Below are 20,416 nucleotides of genomic sequence, written 5' to 3' on the forward strand. Positions count from 1 at the left end.
TTGTGGACAGACATAAGGCAGGAGATGGAGACAAAAACAATCTCAAAGGCTTTATCAATCCCAAGGAGCTCAGTAAAGTCCATCATAAAGAAGTGGTGAGTGTTTGGTACTACTAGGACCTTCCCTGGATCCGGCCAGCCGTCCCTCCAAACTGGATGGAAGAGCAAGGAGGAAACTGGTAAGAGAGGCTACCAAGAGGCCAATGGCCACTTTGAAGGAGGTACAGGGTTTTATGGCAAAGAGTGGTCATGGTGTGCATGTGACAACAATTTCACAAGCGCTGCACAATTGTGGCATGTTTGGGAGGGTTGAAAGGAAAAAGCCACTTGTCAAGAAAGGCCACATTAAGGCTCGTTTGAGCTTTGCCAGAATGCACCTTGAAGATTCTGATATCAAGTGGAAAAAGGTCTTATGGGCAGATGATACCAAAATCAAACTCATTGGCCTCAATACCAAACGGTACACCAATGCGGCTCACCATCCACAACACACCATACTGACAGTAAAGCATGGAGGGGGCAGCATCCTGTTGTGGGGGGCCTGGGGCTCTCGTTAGGTTAGAAGGAAAAATGAATGGGGCAAAGTACTTGAAGAAGACCTGCTACCTCTGCCAGAAAGTTGAAGATGGGCAGAATGTTCACCTTTCAACACGACGACGACCCGAAGCACACAGCAAAATTAACCACACAGTGGCTGAAGGAGAAGAAAGTGAATGTCCTCGTGTGGCCAGTCAGAGCCCAGACCTAAATCTCACTGAAAATCTGTGGAAAGATTTGAAGATAGCAGACCACCAATGCTCACCATACAATCTGACCGAACTTGAACAGTTAAACTGTAAAGAAGAGTGGGGGGCAAATATTGAGTGGGTTCAATCTAGATGTGCAAAGCTGATAGAGAAGAATCCTAAAAGACTCGAGGCTGTCATTAAAGAAAAAAGGGGGTTCATCAAAATGACATTGACATGGGGGTTCCTTTATTAATCTAATTCTTCTGAACTGTAGCTGTGATATCTTTCACTTGGGTGTCATAGGTTGCATTTAGTAAGTAAAGAGCAGAAGAAATATTTGTGTGTATGTTTTCATTTAAGGCTGTAAAGCAAAAAAAATGTGAATATTTTGAAGGGGGGATTCTTTTCAACACCCACTGTATAACACTCTTCCACAATATATTTTATTGTAGCATTCAATTACTGACTTGTTTCAGACACAAACCTGTACACTCAGGGTTGGGTTGGCACTCTTCTAACCTCCCGTGCTGGCAGGTACAAATCTGGCACTTAATTTTAACCTGTTGTCCTGCAAAAAACTGTACCCCGTCCACTTCACAAGGGCAGTCTTCTGGATAAACGCAATTTTGATTATAATCCATCAGTTGGCCTTCAGGGCACCAGCAACCTTCATATAAAAAATAAATCCAGATGTAAGGTCAATGATTATGAAAATGAACTATTTCTCAATCATCTAGCACTTCAAATGACAAGTCAGAGTTCTAATCACGCAATGCAATGGCAATATTACAAGCTCGCCCTTTGAAAGCAGCCAGTAATTCTTGAACATTATGGCTTCTCTCTTGCTTTCTTTATCCTTAGCTGGCCAAGTTTTGGATTTGAGGGCAGTATGCTGCTGTAGGTACATTTGGCAGGCGGACTTCTCAAATCACTTTCTTTCAATTTCTTTATTTCTCGCAGCCAATTTTTACTTTTTTTCTGTCTTTGAGACTCACAATTGCCGCCGACAGTCACCCCTGTCTACTCCACTCGCCTATCCAGGGAGACGCTGGCACGTTCATGCCATGCACCTCAACACACCCCGAGAAACTTTCTATTTAAAATTGAACAACTGCCAGTCACATGCATGTAAGCCCCCCTACTGCTAACTTTATCTTCTCTTTCTTCTTCACCTCAGAGTACAGAGAAGCCGCCTAGTGAGAGCATCCAACCCGCCCCTTTCTGGTCCAGCTACCATAAAAGCTGGGCACCCCCTATACCAGGCCAGAGCAAGCTGTAAGATGAAACTCCAAGAAGTGAACCTTTTGTGTTTTCAGTTTATGCAAAGCCCCAGAGCGGGGAGGGTAGTACAAGGGCACATGTTTTTCTTTCTATTATAAAAACCTTTACATTCATCTGACGACGAATAAAAGGGACGAACCGGTTGGCGCCCCCAAAATTCTTTGTGTTTCAGATGGCTGTTCCAACTCCCGACCACACTGCATAATGTTTCGTTGTTTAATTGGGTTCTCTTTAAGTAGTTTAAGACTTATGTAAAAATCTGGTCATGTTGTAGGTGATATTTATGAAGAAATAGAAAAAATTCTAAAGAGATCACAAACTATGCCAACATGTGTTACATAAGTGTGTGTTAAACCTCTTAGTTTAGTCTGAAATGAACGTCTTGACAAACTGACCAAAAAGTAGCATCTCTTCTTACCAGAAAAGCAGTCTATTCCACAAGACACATCTTTGGCCAGGTCTGCACACGTCAAGGGGCAGGAAGCACACTTCCTTGCTACAAGTCCTCCTGGGCATAAAGTAACATTTTGGCAGCTGTTCTGGGGACATGGCTCTGTGGAGAAGAGAAGCTCTTTAGTAATAGGATTGATTGATATAAATCCTGGGGCAAAAAGATCAGAATATCTTGATTTCGATGTGATATCACCTCACAAGATCATACATTGCTGCCATGTTTTGAGCTTATATTTGGGACACAAAAAACAATTAATTAAGATATAGCATCAGTTAAAAAATGGTTGCACCACAGACACTACCTTTAAATATTCAACACATGGTTACAACATTACACATGTTGTCATTGCTGTATGATTTGGGTCACTGATGTACTGAAAGATGACCCATCGCCCCTGTCATAGATGACTTGCCCTCTTCAAGGACTTCTCTGTATTTGGCTGCATTCATCCCCCCTTCAATTCAAACCAGTCTCACTGTCCTAGCCACTGCGAAGCACCTCCATAGCATGATGCTACCACCACCATACTTCACTGTATCAACGGCATTACGCAGGAGATGGACAGTGCCAGGGCTTCACCAGACTCAGTGCTTGGTGTTCTTCACACAGAATTCAATTTTTGTCTCATCAGACCACAGAATCTTTTTTTCTGGAAAAAATCGACCCCATGAAAAAACTAAAAAATCCTGAGTGGTCCCCCCTAGACTTTCTCGTATACTCACATATGGGGATGGATATTTGAGGACTAAACTGCAAGACAAGGATTATATTTTTATTTTATGTACATTAAATAACCTTCAATAACAAATTAAATCAAATTAATAATATATTGAATAATTATTATAAAAGTAAAGTTGAATAAATCAGACTCTTCAGCTACATAAATAAAAAAGTACCAGCTCCAAAGTTGATAGAAATCTGTTTTGTACCTAATACTTGTATGCAAAATTTGGTTGACCTAAGTGAAAGCGTACTCACGTGATTGTGTTTACACACACACACACACAGACATAATTCCAAAAATTGTATTTTCAATTGTCTAAAATGTCAAGATTCATCAAAATCTCGGAATCAAATTTTTGACCGATTGCAATACTTTCCCTATGAGAAAGTAAATCAGACTCGGGGAGTTCTAAAATGTTGAGATTCATCAAAATCTCGAAATCGAGTTTTTGGACGATTACTATACTTTCCCTATGAGAAAGTAAATCGGACTCAGGGAGTTCTAAAACATCGAGATTCATCAAATTCTCAAGGTAGAAGTTTTGGATGATCACAATAGTTTTCCTATACTTCTTATATAAGAAAGTAAAATGAAAGAAAAAAAAAACTCAAACTTACCCCTTGCCCAAATATTTTATGTGAAATATCAAACTTAACCCAATCCTTTATTGTGCGTCTCCAGCTCTTGACGACAGCAGCTAAGTAGCCATTGTAAAAATAACGTGGTGGTCTTGAAGAGATCTTACAAATCTTGAATATAGTCTTTCTTAACACGTTGATTTCAACATACATGTTAACTATAGACGAACGCCACCTGTGGATTATCTTCTAAACAGTCTTTGGGGTTATAAAGCGAAATCCTCTTCATATTCATAGTTAAAGGATGTATGTAAACAGAGCATAGCGGGCATATGAATAAGAACTCAGTGTGGCTTCACAGAATAGAATATTTTACTTTAGTATAGTTTTATTTCTTATTAGCAATATTTTGGGTAACATTTATTTTTTCATTAAAATGATTTACATATGTAGAACTACAATCTGGTATGGTTTTGTTCTTTAATTGTTCCTTATTAGAGTTTGGACTCTGAGGATTCCAAACATGTGGTTGTTTTTTGTGTTGAAAATGTAACTAACGTTGCTGAAAACATTTTTTGCCATTTTGACACCATTTTGTTTAGTTATAGGCACCGCCATTTTGTGAGTCATGGCTTTCTAGTTGCCAAGGGGCGTGGTCTCAGAGGCCACGACCTGACATCATTTAGCGACAGGTTAAAAGGCCTACACTGACAGACACTTTCTGTACGAGTTTGTGGATAATTTCCTACAAGGCAAGTGCAATTCTTTCTTTTCTTTTTCTCAGGCATACAACTTTCTTTTTTTGGCAACATTTTTGACCACAATTTCCAGGCTTGTTGGAAAAGAGGTTTGACCTTTGATTTTTATCTCAATGTGTATCTTTGACTGCATCTCATTTTCTGGTCCTCCTCTTTCAATCCATACTGCCTTTACATTTGAGATCATCTGGATATCTCTGAACAGTTAGCATCTCACCACTACACAGTTCATATGAAGACTACGACATTTGATCGTAACGAATGGTACAAGAACCAACTTGTTAGACTCAGCCACATTATTGTGCAGCAGAAGTTTCTGTTCCAAGCGCCAAGTACGTTGTACAAAGTAACACAAACACCTACATATTTATTGTGAATTTTGCTTAATAATAAAATGCATTCACTTACAATAAACAAACAAAACCCTGATTTTAAGTCATCATCAGAAACAAATTTTTCTACAATCACTGTGATAGCCATTGTGTTAAACACAAAGTACTCAAAATGAGATCCTTGGGGTGTCACATTTACCCAGTCCTTCTGGAAAACCAGGGTCTCATCATGGCTGTTCAAAAGTATTTAACTTGACTTCCGTGGGTGTAGAAGACTAAATTGCTCTTCAAAGCTTCTCCTCCGCTTTCCACAATAAACAGTGTGATGGACGGCCGGCAGCTCAACCCGGACGAAACCCCCAGGATGCTAGATGGCAACTTCCCTGCAGCTTACCGGTGTCTCAGATTCCCACAGGGCACTATGGGAGATGGAGTTCGGCTTCACAACCCTGCTGGGTACTGTGGGTGCCACCAGGGGACGCTGCAGGGAGACATGGGGATTTCTGTTGAAATATAGCTCGTAAGTACTCCCAAGTCATACGGACAGAAGGACAGAAGTACTTCCGGGCTGAAGAAAATACAAGTCTCCATCTGACCCGTACGTGCTAGTGAATCACATGGACAGAAGGACAGAAGCACTTCCGCGTCAAGGACTATATAAAGGACTAGTGGAGACCCAGCAAGTGAGCTGGAGCTGGGTGGGAGTATGACGGAGCTGCTGGGAGGAAAGGAGGAGAATTATTTTGTGGTTATTAGTGCTTTTGTATGGTGGTGAAGGTGCTTCGAGGCACCACTATTAGAAGAGAAGAAATAAAAGATCCTTTTGGTGCTTTTACCTGGTGTCTTGGGCGTTTGTCTATCGGGTTTGAGGAGCGACAGCGTCCTATAGTGTCACAACAGGAAGCAGCTTCTTGTGCATAGGAAAGATGAATTAGGTCCTAACAGGAGATTCATACTAAATACTGAAGATGAAGAGTCAAAAATGAAATCACTCGATTGGACAGATTTTTTTTTTCCATCAGCAAAAAAGGGTCATTTGGACCAAAAAAGCGCAAAGGGACAGGAACTTCAGCCTTTGTAGCCAACCCATTTTAAAACTGCTGTTTGCATTTTTATAAGAAGAAGAGAGAGAATGTGACTCAAAAGACACTTACCGATCTCCAGAGAGCCCTGGGATGATCCTGGTAGAGAAGTACAAGAGCTGCCTCCATTCTGTGGAGCAATGCATTCCCGGCGGCGGATCACCACTCCACTGCAGTCCTTAGTGCAGTTGGACCACACTGTCCATTGTGACCACCCTCCATCAACTGAGAGAGACACAGTGAGAGACAAAGACTGGATCACATATATATATATATATAAATACTACAGTGGCGCAGTGGTAGCGCTGCTGCCTCGCAGTAAAGAGACCTGGGTTTGCTTCCTGGGTCCTCCCTGCGTGGAGTTTGCATGTTCTCCCCGTGTCTGCGTGGGTTTCCTCCCCCAGTCCAAAGACATGCAGGTTAGGTGCATTGGCGATCCTAAAGTGGGTGTGCGCGCCCTGCGGTGGGCTGGCGGCCTGCCCAGGGTATGTTTCCTGCCTTGTGCCCTGTGCTGGCTGGGATTGTCTCCAGCAGAACCCCATGACCCTGTAGTTAGGATATAGCGGAATGGATAGATGGATATAAATATTTTTTAAAAACCACGCTTATATTAAGTTAAAAAGTGTACTAAAAAGTAAAAAATAAGTCTCGTAAAATAAAAGTTGGGCGCTTTTGCTAAGATTTTAAGAAGTGTTTTTTGAATGTTGATTGATGAAAAGTGCCCACGGTTTTATTTTACGAGTGATGTATGAGAGACTTATTTTTTACTTTTTAGTACACTTTTTAAATTAATATAAGAGTAGTTTTTAAAAAGTATTTTTTTTTATATATATTATTTTCAACTTTTTAGTCTCTGGTTTGTTTTAGTATAATTTTCTAATCAATATTTTAACACTTCCTTTAATATTTCTATCCATTACTAGCTCCATCTATTGGTGAAATCTTGAACAATTCTTCATATGAAAATTTTATTTCTTAATTAACATGGATTAACTGATCGGTTAGTGAGACTGATTATTGATTCATGTATTGTCATCGGAAGTGAGTAAGTGTGCAAAATTTCCAGTTATTTGGACAATAGAAAGTGGGTTAAATATCGATTACAAGATTTGTAACAGACAACATACAGGTGAAGTTAAAATAAGCGTGGTAATAATGATATTAATAATAAAGAGTGTAGCATTTTAATTTATTGTCAGTGCCTGGGAAAATCTTTCATAGCATAACTGAGGCTCCAGTTCTGACCACATCAGCTGATGTGATGATTTTCTATAGGTGTCGTATATCGGGTAAGCCGGTTTGTGTTTCCTATCAAATACAATGAAGTTCCATATCTGAACACGTTCTTGACTGCAATGGTGCTAGAGAGCAAATGTGCAAATAGAAGAAGCTCTCTCATAACTAGATGAGTTGCTGACACTAGATTGGTACCCAGCGTGTGTGTGTTTGATGTGCGGGTGTGTGTTTGTGTGTTCTTCTTGTGAGGGACTTGTTCCCTGTCCAGGGTTTGCTAGCTGGGACAGGCTCCAGTGTTCGTTAAACTGACCCAATCCCACCCCGTGACCCTGGTCTGGATTAAATGGGTTAGAAAATGACATGACAACTGGGATAAAAGTACATCTCCTTAAAAGCAGGGTCTCACTTCAGTTAGGCTATATGTTAAACAGCCTTCATTATGCTGTAGGCCATGTTTGTCGATTTAAAGACTAGACGGCACATATAACTGATTCAGAAAGCTTTCTCACAATACAAAATAAAATATATTTAATCTAACCTGGAAAATAAAAATCAGGTTTTTCTGCCCCACATGAGATTCTTAGATTTAAAACTCTTGATTTTAACTCCCCTGCATGTTTCTTTAAGTGGATCCTTAATTCGATACCAGTCCTTATCATCATACTGTATGTCACTCCATGACTGCTGCTATCAAGTAAATGGGCATCCTGCTGCTTACCTGGGCAGGCAACGTTAAAACACTGCTGCCTTTCGACGGCTTCACCCCGACAGCGCTTTAACAGCTCTTGACTTGAACAGTGCCTCTGTCTTTTTTGAAATCCCGCTCCACATGTTCGGCTGCATGGCCCCCACGACTCCCAAGGGTGCCATACTCCACAGTCGTGTTCATCCAGAGGTGGCACTCCAGTCTGATCGGAGCATTCAGCCACTCCATCGCAAACCTGGAAAAGATAAGAAATCAAAATGTCAGGATGCACTGAATGTAGATTTGCCAGGTCTGCCTTTCAGTGAGGGTGGCACAATGGTAGCACTGCTGTCTCACAGTAAAGAGACCAGAGTTCACGTTGTCAAGCATGCGCATCAGAGGATCACCATCTGGGCTTATCAGAGTTAATGCTACCAGCCCAGGACACAAGGGGTAACAATCACTGACTCTTCTGTCTCTTTTGTCATCCACAGCTTAGAAAAGAGGCCCATTGAGGGCAACCGACCCCACCCATTTCTGGTCCGTGGTCCATGAACTATAAAAGCAAGGGGCTCCCTGAATGAGGTATCTAATTTGGAAGATGAGCCACCGAGCTAAGGAGCTCCCACCCTGAAGCCTAACCTCTCTCCAGACCCTTTCAGCTACAGCCTATGGCTACATTTTGCTTTTGTGTATTTACCGCACCATCAAGCACTTGTTAATTAGCGACAATTTATCATTTTTAGTAAACTGGGTAGCCCAGGTTCATTTTTGACTCTTGTTTTACCCTTGAATTTGTATGTTCAGCTGCTACATAAGAAGTACATAAGAAATTTGACAAATGATGGGAGACCACACAGTCCATCAAGCCCAGTTGTTTAATTAATAGCTAAGCTGTCTCAATTTCTCATCAATGGTGTCTGGGTGAGCTTCCTCCGGGTGCTCTGGTTTCCTCCCACAGTCCTAAGACATGCAGGTTGGATGAACTGGTGATGCTAAATGCGGCCCTAATGTGTGTTTGGAGTGTGGGTGTGTGGGTGTTCACTTTGCGATGGACTGGCACCTTGTCTAAGGTTTGTTCCTGTCTTGCACCCTTTGCTGGTTGGGAGAGGCGCCAGTCCTGCCCCAGTGACCCCAGACTGGATTAAGTAGGTGACTTCAAACAAGTAAACCAGGAGTCTATTATGTGTGTTCCACTCGTGGACACTACAAACTGGACATGCATCCAAATGTTAATGTCTTTAAATATAAACCCATGATGAAACCTGCAAATGAATAAAAGTGTTTTAGTAATAGCATGTTTTACACAAATAAGTTAAAATAAACCTCAAAATTGAGTTGTTGTGTGCTGACCTTTAAAATAAACCTGGGAAGAATTCTTATCAGAGACGCACAATTAAATCTTTTATTTTACATGGATGCACAATACACATCTATCTATCTATCTATCTATCTATCTATCTATCTATCTATCTATCTATCTATCTATCTATCTATCTATCTATCTATCTATCTATCTATCTATCTACCTGGTGGCGACCGACCTGGTGGCTGTGGGGATCACGGGAACAGAGCATAGAAGCTCAACCCTATAGGGGCCCGTGGTCACCACCAGGGGGCGCCCGGATGCCTGAGCAGCCCTAGCTCTTCTTCCAAGACCAGGGACACCCTGAGTGCTTCCGGGTGCATAGCCGGTACTTCCGCCACACTTGGGAGTGCCAGCAGAAGCTAATTGAGAGGCACCTGGAGCATGTCCGGGTGGGGATAAAAGGGGCCGCCTCCCTCCATTTGATGGCTGGAGTCGGGAGAAGAGGAGTGGAGGTGAACATGAGAAAGGCATTGGAAAGGAGGCCTGGACTTTGGGGTACTGAGGTTGTGTGGCACTTGTAAATATGTATAATAAACGTGTGTTGGGTGAACCATCGCTGTCTGCCTGTCTGTGTCTGGGCTAGTGTCCGCACTGTCAAAATGGTCTTCAAAAACTGAATGGTTTATTCTTCTTTGTAAAACATGCCATGTTCTTACAGCACTCAGCACAAAGGACTCTTCCATTCAATGTCTTATTCAAGGCAGGGAGGACAAAGAGCAGGACACGTATCAGAATACTTAGCTTTGAACTTAATTTTGAGTAATATAGCAAAGAAACGCATCACATTTCCAAATCTGCTTAATCTAATTTAAGGTCGCAGAGGACGACAGCCTAACCCTGCAGTACTAGGCACAAGGCAGGAAACAGACCCGGGATAGATGCTTGTCCATCACATGACCTATGCACATCCACGTTGGCCAGTTTGGATTTGCCAATTTGCCTAAGATGCACAACTCCTGTAATATGTGAGATTTAAACAAGACAAACTGGGAAACATGAAAAGTTAACACACTCAGTCACCTGGCAATTTCTGTCTAGCACCACTTTACCTGGTTGAAGCTAATGCAGCTGCCATCATTACAGGTAAACTCTGGACAAGGGCTGGTGGAGATGTTCTTGCCTAATGGATTTAAAAAAGGATGAGATGAAGTTAGCATAATATGAAGTGGAAGACTACTACATGGTGATTTTTGAAGTATATGTAATTATTATTATCCTTTTGTTTCTCAGTTTGTGCTGGTTGATTTTTACTGGGAGCACATTGAGTTCCTTAGGTCTTATTTGTCCAAGGATCAAGACTTTTACAAGGCATGTGGGCAATTCCGATGAGGACAATTTTCTGCTCCTAGACAGCTCTTGCTTTACCTGGTAATTCATCGAGATATTTTTGGACAACCTGGTCAAGCAGTTCAAGTGTGCTTCAATTCTGAGTCACACAAGCCTATGTGTCCCGCATGTGCAAATTCTCAATCACAAAGTATATCTCTTTGTCTGAGATGTTTACATCATCTGAACCAGCTATGTCGATGAATAGACATCATCTCTCACTTCTGTCATAGAGAATAATGTCCAGTCAGTTGGTTCCTAAGGTTGACAACCATATTGTAAATGACATAGGTGTTCCCCATCTCAATGAGATTTTCATGCTGGTCTTGACCAACCAATGATCAGACACTGGCAGACCAGGCTCTCAGAACATTGACCAGTGTACATTGCTAGCTATTCGATTGTGTTGATGAGTGTATTCATTAGATGCTAGCACTGAGCATCTGACACTAATATGACTGATGTGCTCTTCCTGTTGCTGGCATATCCTGAACTTGCTATCAACATCCATCTTGAGAATATTCTTCAAGAGATAGTGTGTGTTAAGTGCCTGATCATGAGCTGCCACAAGCAGATTCTGCCTGGCCTTCAGCCCAGAGCTTCCCAGCCACCAGTTAGTTTCTTATCAACACAGTTCTTCAAAGACTGTGAAGTGACTCTGATGAGAGGTTGCTGATTTTTTCATTGTTTAGTATATATAGCCTCAAGATTAGATGTTATTGTCTGGGGACAAGTATCAGGTCTCAAGTATCTGCAATTGGTTTCTTTGGAAAAGAGTACCTGCTCTTCTGTTTTTCATTTGTCGTTATGAGTCTGGTACAGTATATTTGTTTGTTCCGAGCTTAATACTGTATATTTGTTAAAGCCAAAATAATGTTCTTATATGCACTTTCTAGCTTAATGAGTCCATTGCCACCACTTCTTCTGGGCATGTACATTCGGCCTATGCCAGCCTTCTGGTGTGTAAGACCATACTTAGTAGATTTCTGGTCTTAATAATGATTATATCATCGTCATCATTATTATTATCATTTTCATCATCATTATTATTATAATTATTATATTATATGAGCGTGTACTGTATATACTGCATATAGGTAGACATAGATGGGGTTTTAGATCCTGTTCTCATCACATCTTTTCTTATGTTCTAATTTTCTAATACTGTATATATTGTTATATTTCAGAGGACAACCAATTGCTTTGCCCTTGGTTTACTGTTTACCAGACACAGCAGAGCAGCTGCGGAGCTGTCCTTGCGCCCCTACCATTAAACATAGCGAATCACCGGCAGTCCCAGTCACAGTACTATACATATTCTCCCCATATTCATTACAATGAAATTTCTGTTATAACATAATTATATATTATGTTTAATTATAGGATTTCACCTGTATAGATACACTCTATATGGTTAGAAACAAAATAATAATAATAATAATAATAATAATAATTTAACACAATTTTCCATGGTTTGGATTACAAAAAAGAACAGATGATTGATTGACTCAGATTTTCCATTTGTAGAACATAAGTTAGCTTATTGCATTTTATAATAGTTTAATTTAATCTTCTTTTATTCATGTTTTGTTTTGTGTTTAAAAAATCAAATAAACCCATTTAATGTTAATTTGGCCTAACTCTTTGAATGGTTTCAGTCTCAGAGGTTCAGGTAGGGAAATATCAACCTAGGGGGTTCATTGAAACGTAACTGATTAGGGTGGTTAAGATTCAATAAATATGGCCTTCCTCACTGCCTATCAATTGAACAAGCCAAATATTTCAGAAAGTAGCAGCATAACATCTTCACTCACCGCACTGCAGCTCATCTTCACCGAGAGGGCACTCTGGGATGCCATTGCACACCTGGGAGGTGTTTACACACACACGGTTATTACAGGGAAACTTTCCAGGGCATGGAGGGATCTGAGTTGAACCTACAATATGAAAAAATGGGGATAAGAATTGTGAAATTGAGTTGTAAAAGAATTTCCTTATATTGCTGTGCTTTTTACACAGTCTTATCTTCTAAACTTGGTCCACATTGAAACTGCACATTTGTATGAACGAGGTGACTCCAGAAAAGCTGTTGGCCAAGTCAAGTCTTGAAACAACAGGCCCTTGAATTGAGAATAGTGTAATATCTCCCTCTTTGACATTCTTTATCAAAACTGAAGTGAAACATAAACTTTTTTGCCCCCTCCAATAAATGTTCACGTCCCTTACAACAGCTTCAGTCACTCCTGTTTTTAATATAAAGTCCAGAAAATAAACCTACTAACCTTGCATTAATGTTTCTGAGTGGATCTGAAATACTTTAGCTTGCCAGGTCAGTGTTATAGTATGAGGCTTTACTGTCATCTTTGAACATTATTACATTGGGGTCCTCAGTAATGACAACCCATGGATGACCATGAGAGGTGTCAATTGTGATGATATTGCCAATGTATAAAACATTACTGAAAATGCTGTGTTTGAGGATTTAGTTCAAAAACAGTTATTTCTAGCTACAAAATATAGTACTCTTACTAGACTTAAACACACAGCAGATTAAAAATTCCAGTCCACATCACACACAAACACATGTTTGAAATGTGGAAGAGAAAACTGAGTATCTGGAAATCCTCACTGAGACACAAGGAGAACTCCGCACAGGCAATGGCCAAGTGCAGGATTCAAACTCGGGATTCTGGGTTTGACTACCCTTACCTGGCAAGTACTCAGAAGAAAATATGATGAATGAAATTCTAATTTTGCTGTGAATTCTTCTTTAAATGTAGATAAACTACACCAATTAATTAAACAAGATGAAATGACATATTGATGTTTGAAGAAATCTGCATTGTATGAGCTGTCCTACCATTACGGTTTGTCAAGTAAGTATTTCACTGTTTTCTGTACTCGTGATAATAATGACCCTTTAAATCTATTTAATCTTACCACAGTTGTCTAGACTCTCATCGGACTGGTCTCGGCAGTCTGGTTTGCCATCACAAAGCTGGATATGATGGATGCATTCTCCACTGCCATGGCACTGGTACTCATCAGGCCCACACAGCTGATAGCAGCTGACCTCATCACTGCCATCTCCACAGTCTGTTTCTCCATCACACAGCCAGGCTTTAGGTTTACATTCCCCGTTTCCACAAAGGAATTCATGGGCACTGCAGTTTCCTGCAAGCAAACACAAGTCACTTTTTACAAAAACAGGTTCCTGTTCACAAACTTGATTGAGTACAGTGTCACAGGTGGCTGGGGGTGGTACCCAGCCGGGATGCCCCAGAGGACCGGAGGAGGGCTTACGCCTCCCCCATACCACATGGGGGCGACTGCCCTGGTGGCTTTGGGGACCACGGGAACTGAGCTTGGAAGCTCAACCCTATAGGGGCCCATAGTCACCGCCAGTGGGCACCCAAATGCCTTTGGAGCCCTGGCCCTCAGCACTTCTGCCACACCCGGAAGTGCTGGGGGGAAGAAGACCAGGGACACTCTGAGTGCTTCTGGCTGCGCATCCGGAACTTCCGCCACACTGGGGAGTGCCAGCGGAAGATAGTCGGGTGGAACCTGGAGCACGTCCAGGGTGTGTATAAAAGGGGCCGCCTCCCTCCATTCGATGGCTGGAGTCGGGAGGACGAGACAAGGTCTTGGAGGAGAGGAAAGGAGGCGCCCTGAAGAGAAAAACAAAAGACATTGTGAGGCCTAGACTTTTGGGGGAGTTTTGGGGTTGTGTTGCACTTATTTGTAAATATTATGTATATTAAACGTGTGTTGGGTGAACCATCGCTGTCCTCCTGTCTGTGTCCAGGCCATATCCCACAACGTTTAGTTCTGTTAATTCTGAAAGGTTTAATCCATTGTAAAGATTCATTACTTCTGTCACCATCACCTGTTGTTTCATTGCTGGGGGTGGAGCCTGGAGGAGGCGTGGCTTCAGTATGCCCCGGTAAGACAGTTATTGGAGCAGAGCAATGGACGTCATTTTCATCTGCACCATCTGGACAGTCAGTCACCCCATCACAAGTCTTTTCTCTTGTTATGCAGGTGCCATCCCCACAAGCCAGCTGTCCTGATGCACAAGTCACAGCAGCTAGAGCAGAGAAAAAAGATAAAATGGATTAACTGGCCTTCATTCTTGAAAGGAATTGGTGAGCTTAGCGTATATTCAAGTTGTGCTTCTGTTCCTTGTGTAGACCGCAAGCAGTTTAAATCTGGGCTCCAAAGTTTTGGGGATAACATATTCACTGTAGCTTGATCTTCCAGTTTTTAACTATTCAAAGTGAAACTCAGCATGGCCTTCTCCTACAATACAGATTTGGCATATTGGGCATTCAGAGATGTTCTTTTGTACGTCACTCTTATAAAGAGCTCTTACTTAAGTGTCTGAAACATTTTAAAATATCCTTAGCCATTCTTCTCCAACCTCTCTCATTAACAAGGTGATACTGCCCACAGAACTGCCATCCAGTCTCTGTAATCTCTAGTGTGAGAAAGTCCCAGGACAGCAAATGTTTCTGAGACCATTTGACACCCTAAATAATATCATGGTCAACGATGGCTAGATCATCCATGCTGGCCATTCAGATATTTAAAAATGATGGCAAGTCAAATTAACATTTAGAGATACCTCCAAATTATTTTCAGACCTCTTAAAATGCAGTTCACATTTCAAGAATATCCAAAATTAATTTTCAGATAGAGTATCTCAAAATTAACAGCAAGTCAAATTAACACATAGAGAAGATATCTCAAAAAGAATTACAGATATTTGAAAATACACCTATTCCAAGATATCGTCAACGCATTTTAAGCTATCTGAAATAGATTTCAACATATTCTGAAATGATACGCTGTACGTTTTAAGATATCTATCTATCTATCTATCTATCTATCTATCTATCTATCTATCTATCTATCTATCTATCTATCTATCTATTTATCTATCTGTTATATAGTGCCTTTCATATCTATCTATCTATCTATCTATCTATCTATCTATCTATCTATCTATCTATCTGTTATATAGTGCCTTTCATATCTATATATCTATCTATCTATCTGTTATATAGTGCCTTTCATATCTATCTATCTATCTATCATATAGTGCCTTTCCTATCTATCTATCTATCTATCTATCTATCTATCTATCTATCTATCTATCTATCTATCTATCATATAGTGCCTTTCCTATCTATCTATCTATCTATCTATCTATCTATCTATCTATCTATCTATCTATCTATCTGTTATATAGTGCCTTTCCTATCTATCTATCTATCTATCTATCTATCTATCTATCTATCTATCTATCTATCTATCTATCTATCTATCTATCTATCTATCTATCCATTTTCAGTTATCTAAAATGCACTTCAAGATATTCCAAAATAACTTCCTGCTCATTTTGAGATGCCACAAATGTGTTTTAAGATATCTTAAAATATCATTGAAAACACATGCATTTTTCCAGGAAGTCATTTTGAGATATCTTGAATTGCATTTTAGAATTGTCATTTCCAGATTTGTTGAATTCAATTTGAGATATCTTATAATGCATTTAAGAAACCTTGAGTTAAAGCACATTTGGACTGTGGGAAGAAACTGGAGCACTTGGAATAAACCCACACAGACACAGGGAGAACATGCAGGCATCATGCAAGGAGGACTGGGGATGCAAACCCTAGTCTTCTTATTGCAAGGCAGCAGCAGAAACACTGTACCATTGTGCTGGCTAATTCATTATGAGATATCTTAAATGCATTTTGAGAAATCTCTAAATGTTAATTTGGCATACCTTAAACAGTTACAAACATCGCCTTTAGTGGATCAGTGAATAGACAAGTACTTTTTAAAGCAGAATATTCTTGTTCTATTTCAAAAAAATCAGATTATCCACCTTGGTATCTTGCATTGTTTTGCATTGAAGGCTTCTTTCCTTTTTTAAAGACACATCTTAGAAATGTGTCACATATAGCAAACATTAACTGAATTCTTCTTTTACACTACTGACATCCACATTGTCTGCTCTCAAATGACCTTAATCACACAGGTAGTACTCTGAATGAATCCTTTATATTTCAGCCTGTATTCTCCTACCTGAAGTATGACACACTTCTTCATCCATCCCAGAGTTGCAATCAGACTGTCCATCGCACACTTGCTCTGGACGGAGGCAAGTCTGATTTGGGCACTGAAACTGTCCAGAAGGGCACACACATTTGTGTTCATCACTGAGGTCTCCACAGTCATCATGGCCATCACAGCGCTGCATGTATGAGATGCACCTTCCCACTGAGCAGTGAAACTCTCCTCTGCCACACTCCAAATGACAGCCTGGAAAAACAAAGGCAAGGTGTTGTGAAAGACCTACTTTGAGTGCTACTGTGAAGAAATGTCACCAGAGGTGTGATGGTGTGGCTTGGCTAAATTCTCCCACTCTCTCTGGGAGCATCTTGAGCCCATCACTGTCCATACTGTAACTGAGGTGAGCCGGGCAGATGAGGACACACACATAGCAAGGGGTAGGCGCAAAAGCGATAAGTGCTTTTATTTAAATTTTAAAAAATGAAAGTGTGCAGTGCAAACTACAATAAATAAATAAGTAATCCATTAAAACAGGGGCAATCTGTGAGTTTAAAACCCAGAATTAAAATGAGAGGAAAAACCATCAACACAGTCATTGGGTTAATGTTCCACCTGACAAACTCAGCCCAAGTCCAACTTCGTCTTCCTGTCTCACCCATTGCTCGCTCAGCACCTCTGGTCCTCATCACCCAACGCTACCCCCAAGGCTCAGTTTCTGTTCTATCTTTTCTTTTCTTCCTGTCAAAATTCAACCTCCACCCAAAAGAAAGAGAGGAGAGCCAGCCAACAAAGCAAATCTTTGAAGCAGCAACGAAGGAAAAGTATCGTTTTCCCCAATAGAGACGATTACCGTATATACTCATGTATAAGTCGGGTCTTGAAACCCGAAAAATCGATCATAAAATGCGACACTTACATTTTTTTTTTTACATCTTCTTGCCTCCTCTAATCTCGCATCAGTTTCTCAGACACATAGAATTTTGTTGCAGCAGCTCAGTTACCAATTTCTTTCGCTACTTCAATGACTTTTAATTTAAAACCAGCTTTACATTTTCTTCTGATTGAACGCTCCATCGTAGATAAGGGATGCTCTTACGATAAAGGTGTATGAGGGTGTGAGATATGGAAAACACAAAACATGTGCAAACGTCGCTTCAGAATAGTTCGGGTATTACCGTGTGGTCACGTAGGCACAATACATAGAAAGCAAAGGCCGTGTGCTCCATGTTTACTCTCTTAGGTTGGCGTTAGCATATCGTAATCTCTTGGACCAATAGTGTGCGTTTTCCGCATTCAACTTACATGACCAACATTATAAAATACCGGAAATTATACGGTAAAATCAAGTCCTGACGTATCCGCGAGTATATATATATTCTAAAATGTTATTGATTAGATCATGCCATATTTTACAAAAAGTTTTGAACAGACCCTCTAAGTAAGAATTAGATTTTTTCCTATTTCAAATAGTATAGGACATCAGGTACCCACTGACAAAGTGGTAGGGTGGGATTCTTCCAGTTACGCAAGATAAGTCTATGTGTAGTAGTGAAGTAAAGGTAATTACGATTTGTTTGTCCTTCTTAAAGCCACTTAAAGCCCACCTGGGAGTCCACCCAACACAGCTGTTAATGGATTAGGAGTGATTTTGACCCCAAGGCTGTCTGATCAGCATTTAAAGACGCTCGTCCAAAATGATTTTAATTTGATGCACTCCCAAAACATGTGGCCCAGAGAGGCAGGAGCTCGATTGCAATGTTCACAGATGAAATCTTGCCCTGGTAACATTTTGGATACTTTTAATCAAGATAAATGCATTCAACAGAAAATTTTAAGTTGAATAATTGAGTGCTTTGCACATAAGGAGCTAGAGTGAATTCTTTGCATGGCTGCCTTCCACTCCTTTTGTGAAATGTCAAGCGTGAGATCTCCCCATTGTGCCCTGGGGTCTTTGAAAGGAAGGGACTTTAAAATATTTTTATAAATTGTGGAGATGCTGTTTGAGTCTTCAAGGCATATTTCTTTGACGAATTGAATTGAATAGAAATTGGTGGAAGGTGAAGAAATTTGGGCAGACTCAGTTTCTAGCTTGAAAGTACTGGAAAAACTGCATTGGTGAGATGTTAAATTTGAAGGTTAATTGCTCGATGGATGCAAAAACATTATTGATGTGCAATTCTCTACTGGGGCAGCACGGTGGCGCAGTGGTAGCGCTGCTGCCTCGCAGTTAGGAGACCCAGGTTCGCTTCCTCCTCCCTGCGTGGAGTTTGCATGTTCTCCCCGTGTCTGCGTGGGTTTCCTCCAGGAGCTCCGGTTTCCTCCCACAGTCCAAAGACATGCAGGTTAGGTGGATTGGCGACTCTAAATTGGCCCTAGTGTGTGCTTGGTGTGTGGGTGTGTTTGTGTGTGTCCTGCGGTGGGTTGGCACCCTGCCCAGGATTAGTTCCTGCCTTGTGCCCTGTGTTGGCTGGGATTGGCTCCAGCAGACTCCTGTGTTCGGATTCAGCGGGTTGGATAATGGATGGATGGATGGAATTCTCTACTAATGCTAGACATTGTCCAAGCATTAAATACTGTATTATGTTTGAGAGGGTGGAAAAGAGTGGTTGTCATGTAGAGGTACAACAGATAAGAACTTCTCCATATTAAAGTGCTTCCTGCATTCGTTCCATATTCTGGGTGAATGAAGGGCCATCGGATTATTAGTGTTTTGACGATAGTTTGTATTTACTGGAGTACAAAGCAGAGAATATAAAGAAGTACTGCAAGATTTCAGAATTCTACTGCAGACCAGGCTGGTGTATATTCATTGTCTTTATGCCATGTATATTTGCAACCCAGTATAATAACAGGGTGGTCCAGATCTAATTATGCAGATCCAGATCACCTGGATGACTTTGATTTATGTGGGGACGACTCCAGTTTGGCTCAAAGACGATTCTTCATGTCGTCTGTTCACACACTTCTCGATGGTCCAGGATTTATTTTTCGGGTGATTTTCTATATAATAAACTTAATAAGCTATAGCGTAATGAAAATTACATAATTAGATCTAGACCACCCTATAGATGGCCGGGGACCTTGCCCGGTCGGGACACCCTTTTGAGGAGAGAACCGGGGGAGTGGACATATTATCAGCAGTACCTCCCCTGGCATAGGAGAGGGCAGCCCACTTGGTTTACATTGGGGCCATGGGAGTGGAGCTTAGAAGCTCAACCCTGCGGGGGCCCGTGGCCACCACCGGGGGGCACCTGGACAGTACCGGAGCTGTAGTCTGCAGCACTTCTGCTACATTCACAAGTGCTGCCAGAAGAGCAGCCGGATTCCCATGCAGCACTTCCACCACACCGGTATAAAAGAGGCCGCCTCACTCCACTCGGGGGGCCAGAGTCGGGTGGAAGAGGACGAAGCTTACGGGAGAGGAGTGGAGGCGGCAGAAGAAAAGGACAGGAAAGAGTTAAGAGCGTTAGTGGTTGTGCACTGTGTACATTGTGGTGGTGCAAAACATTAATAAACGTATGTGTTTTGGGACATTCTGCACCCATGCCTGCCTGTGCCCGGGCTAAAGTTCACGCCAGTAATAAAACTGAAGGTTAGGCAGTGTCATGCCCCCTTCTACTTTAGGTCATTGTAGAGTCGCCCTTTGGATGAGTGGATGTTTGACGCCTTCTTTTGAGTAAAGTATGGCTAAGCAGCCGAAACTCACCAAATACATCTGTGACCAGACTAATTATAAACTCGTCTTGGGTGAAGATTTATAGTGGATTCTGAAAATTTTTAGAG

At 41.2% G+C, this 20,416-nt stretch overlaps 1 protein-coding gene across 1 annotated transcript in view; it reads right to left on the reverse strand.

Annotated features, from left to right (window-relative positions):
• Nucleotides 1–20,416, reverse strand: part of scospondin (subcommissural organ spondin) — a 417,078-nt gene that overhangs the window by 282,095 nt on the left and 114,567 nt on the right. The window contains exons 28-35 of the mRNA XM_039754138.1: nt 14,439–14,639; nt 13,493–13,726; nt 12,367–12,489; nt 10,276–10,346; nt 7,891–8,113; nt 6,009–6,161; nt 2,427–2,561; nt 1,212–1,394 (exon numbers count right to left, since the gene is read on the reverse strand). Of these exons, the coding sequence (XP_039610072.1) occupies nt 1,212–1,394; nt 2,427–2,561; nt 6,009–6,161; nt 7,891–8,113; nt 10,276–10,346; nt 12,367–12,489; nt 13,493–13,726; nt 14,439–14,639 (1,323 nt within the window). The remainder of the gene's footprint in view (nt 1–1,211; nt 1,395–2,426; nt 2,562–6,008; nt 6,162–7,890; nt 8,114–10,275; nt 10,347–12,366; nt 12,490–13,492; nt 13,727–14,438; nt 14,640–20,416) is intronic.

Source organism: Polypterus senegalus, chromosome 5 (assembly GCF_016835505.1).
Source record: "Polypterus senegalus isolate Bchr_013 chromosome 5, ASM1683550v1, whole genome shotgun sequence".
In the NCBI taxonomy this organism is placed as follows: Eukaryota; Metazoa; Chordata; class Cladistia; order Polypteriformes; family Polypteridae; genus Polypterus; species Polypterus senegalus.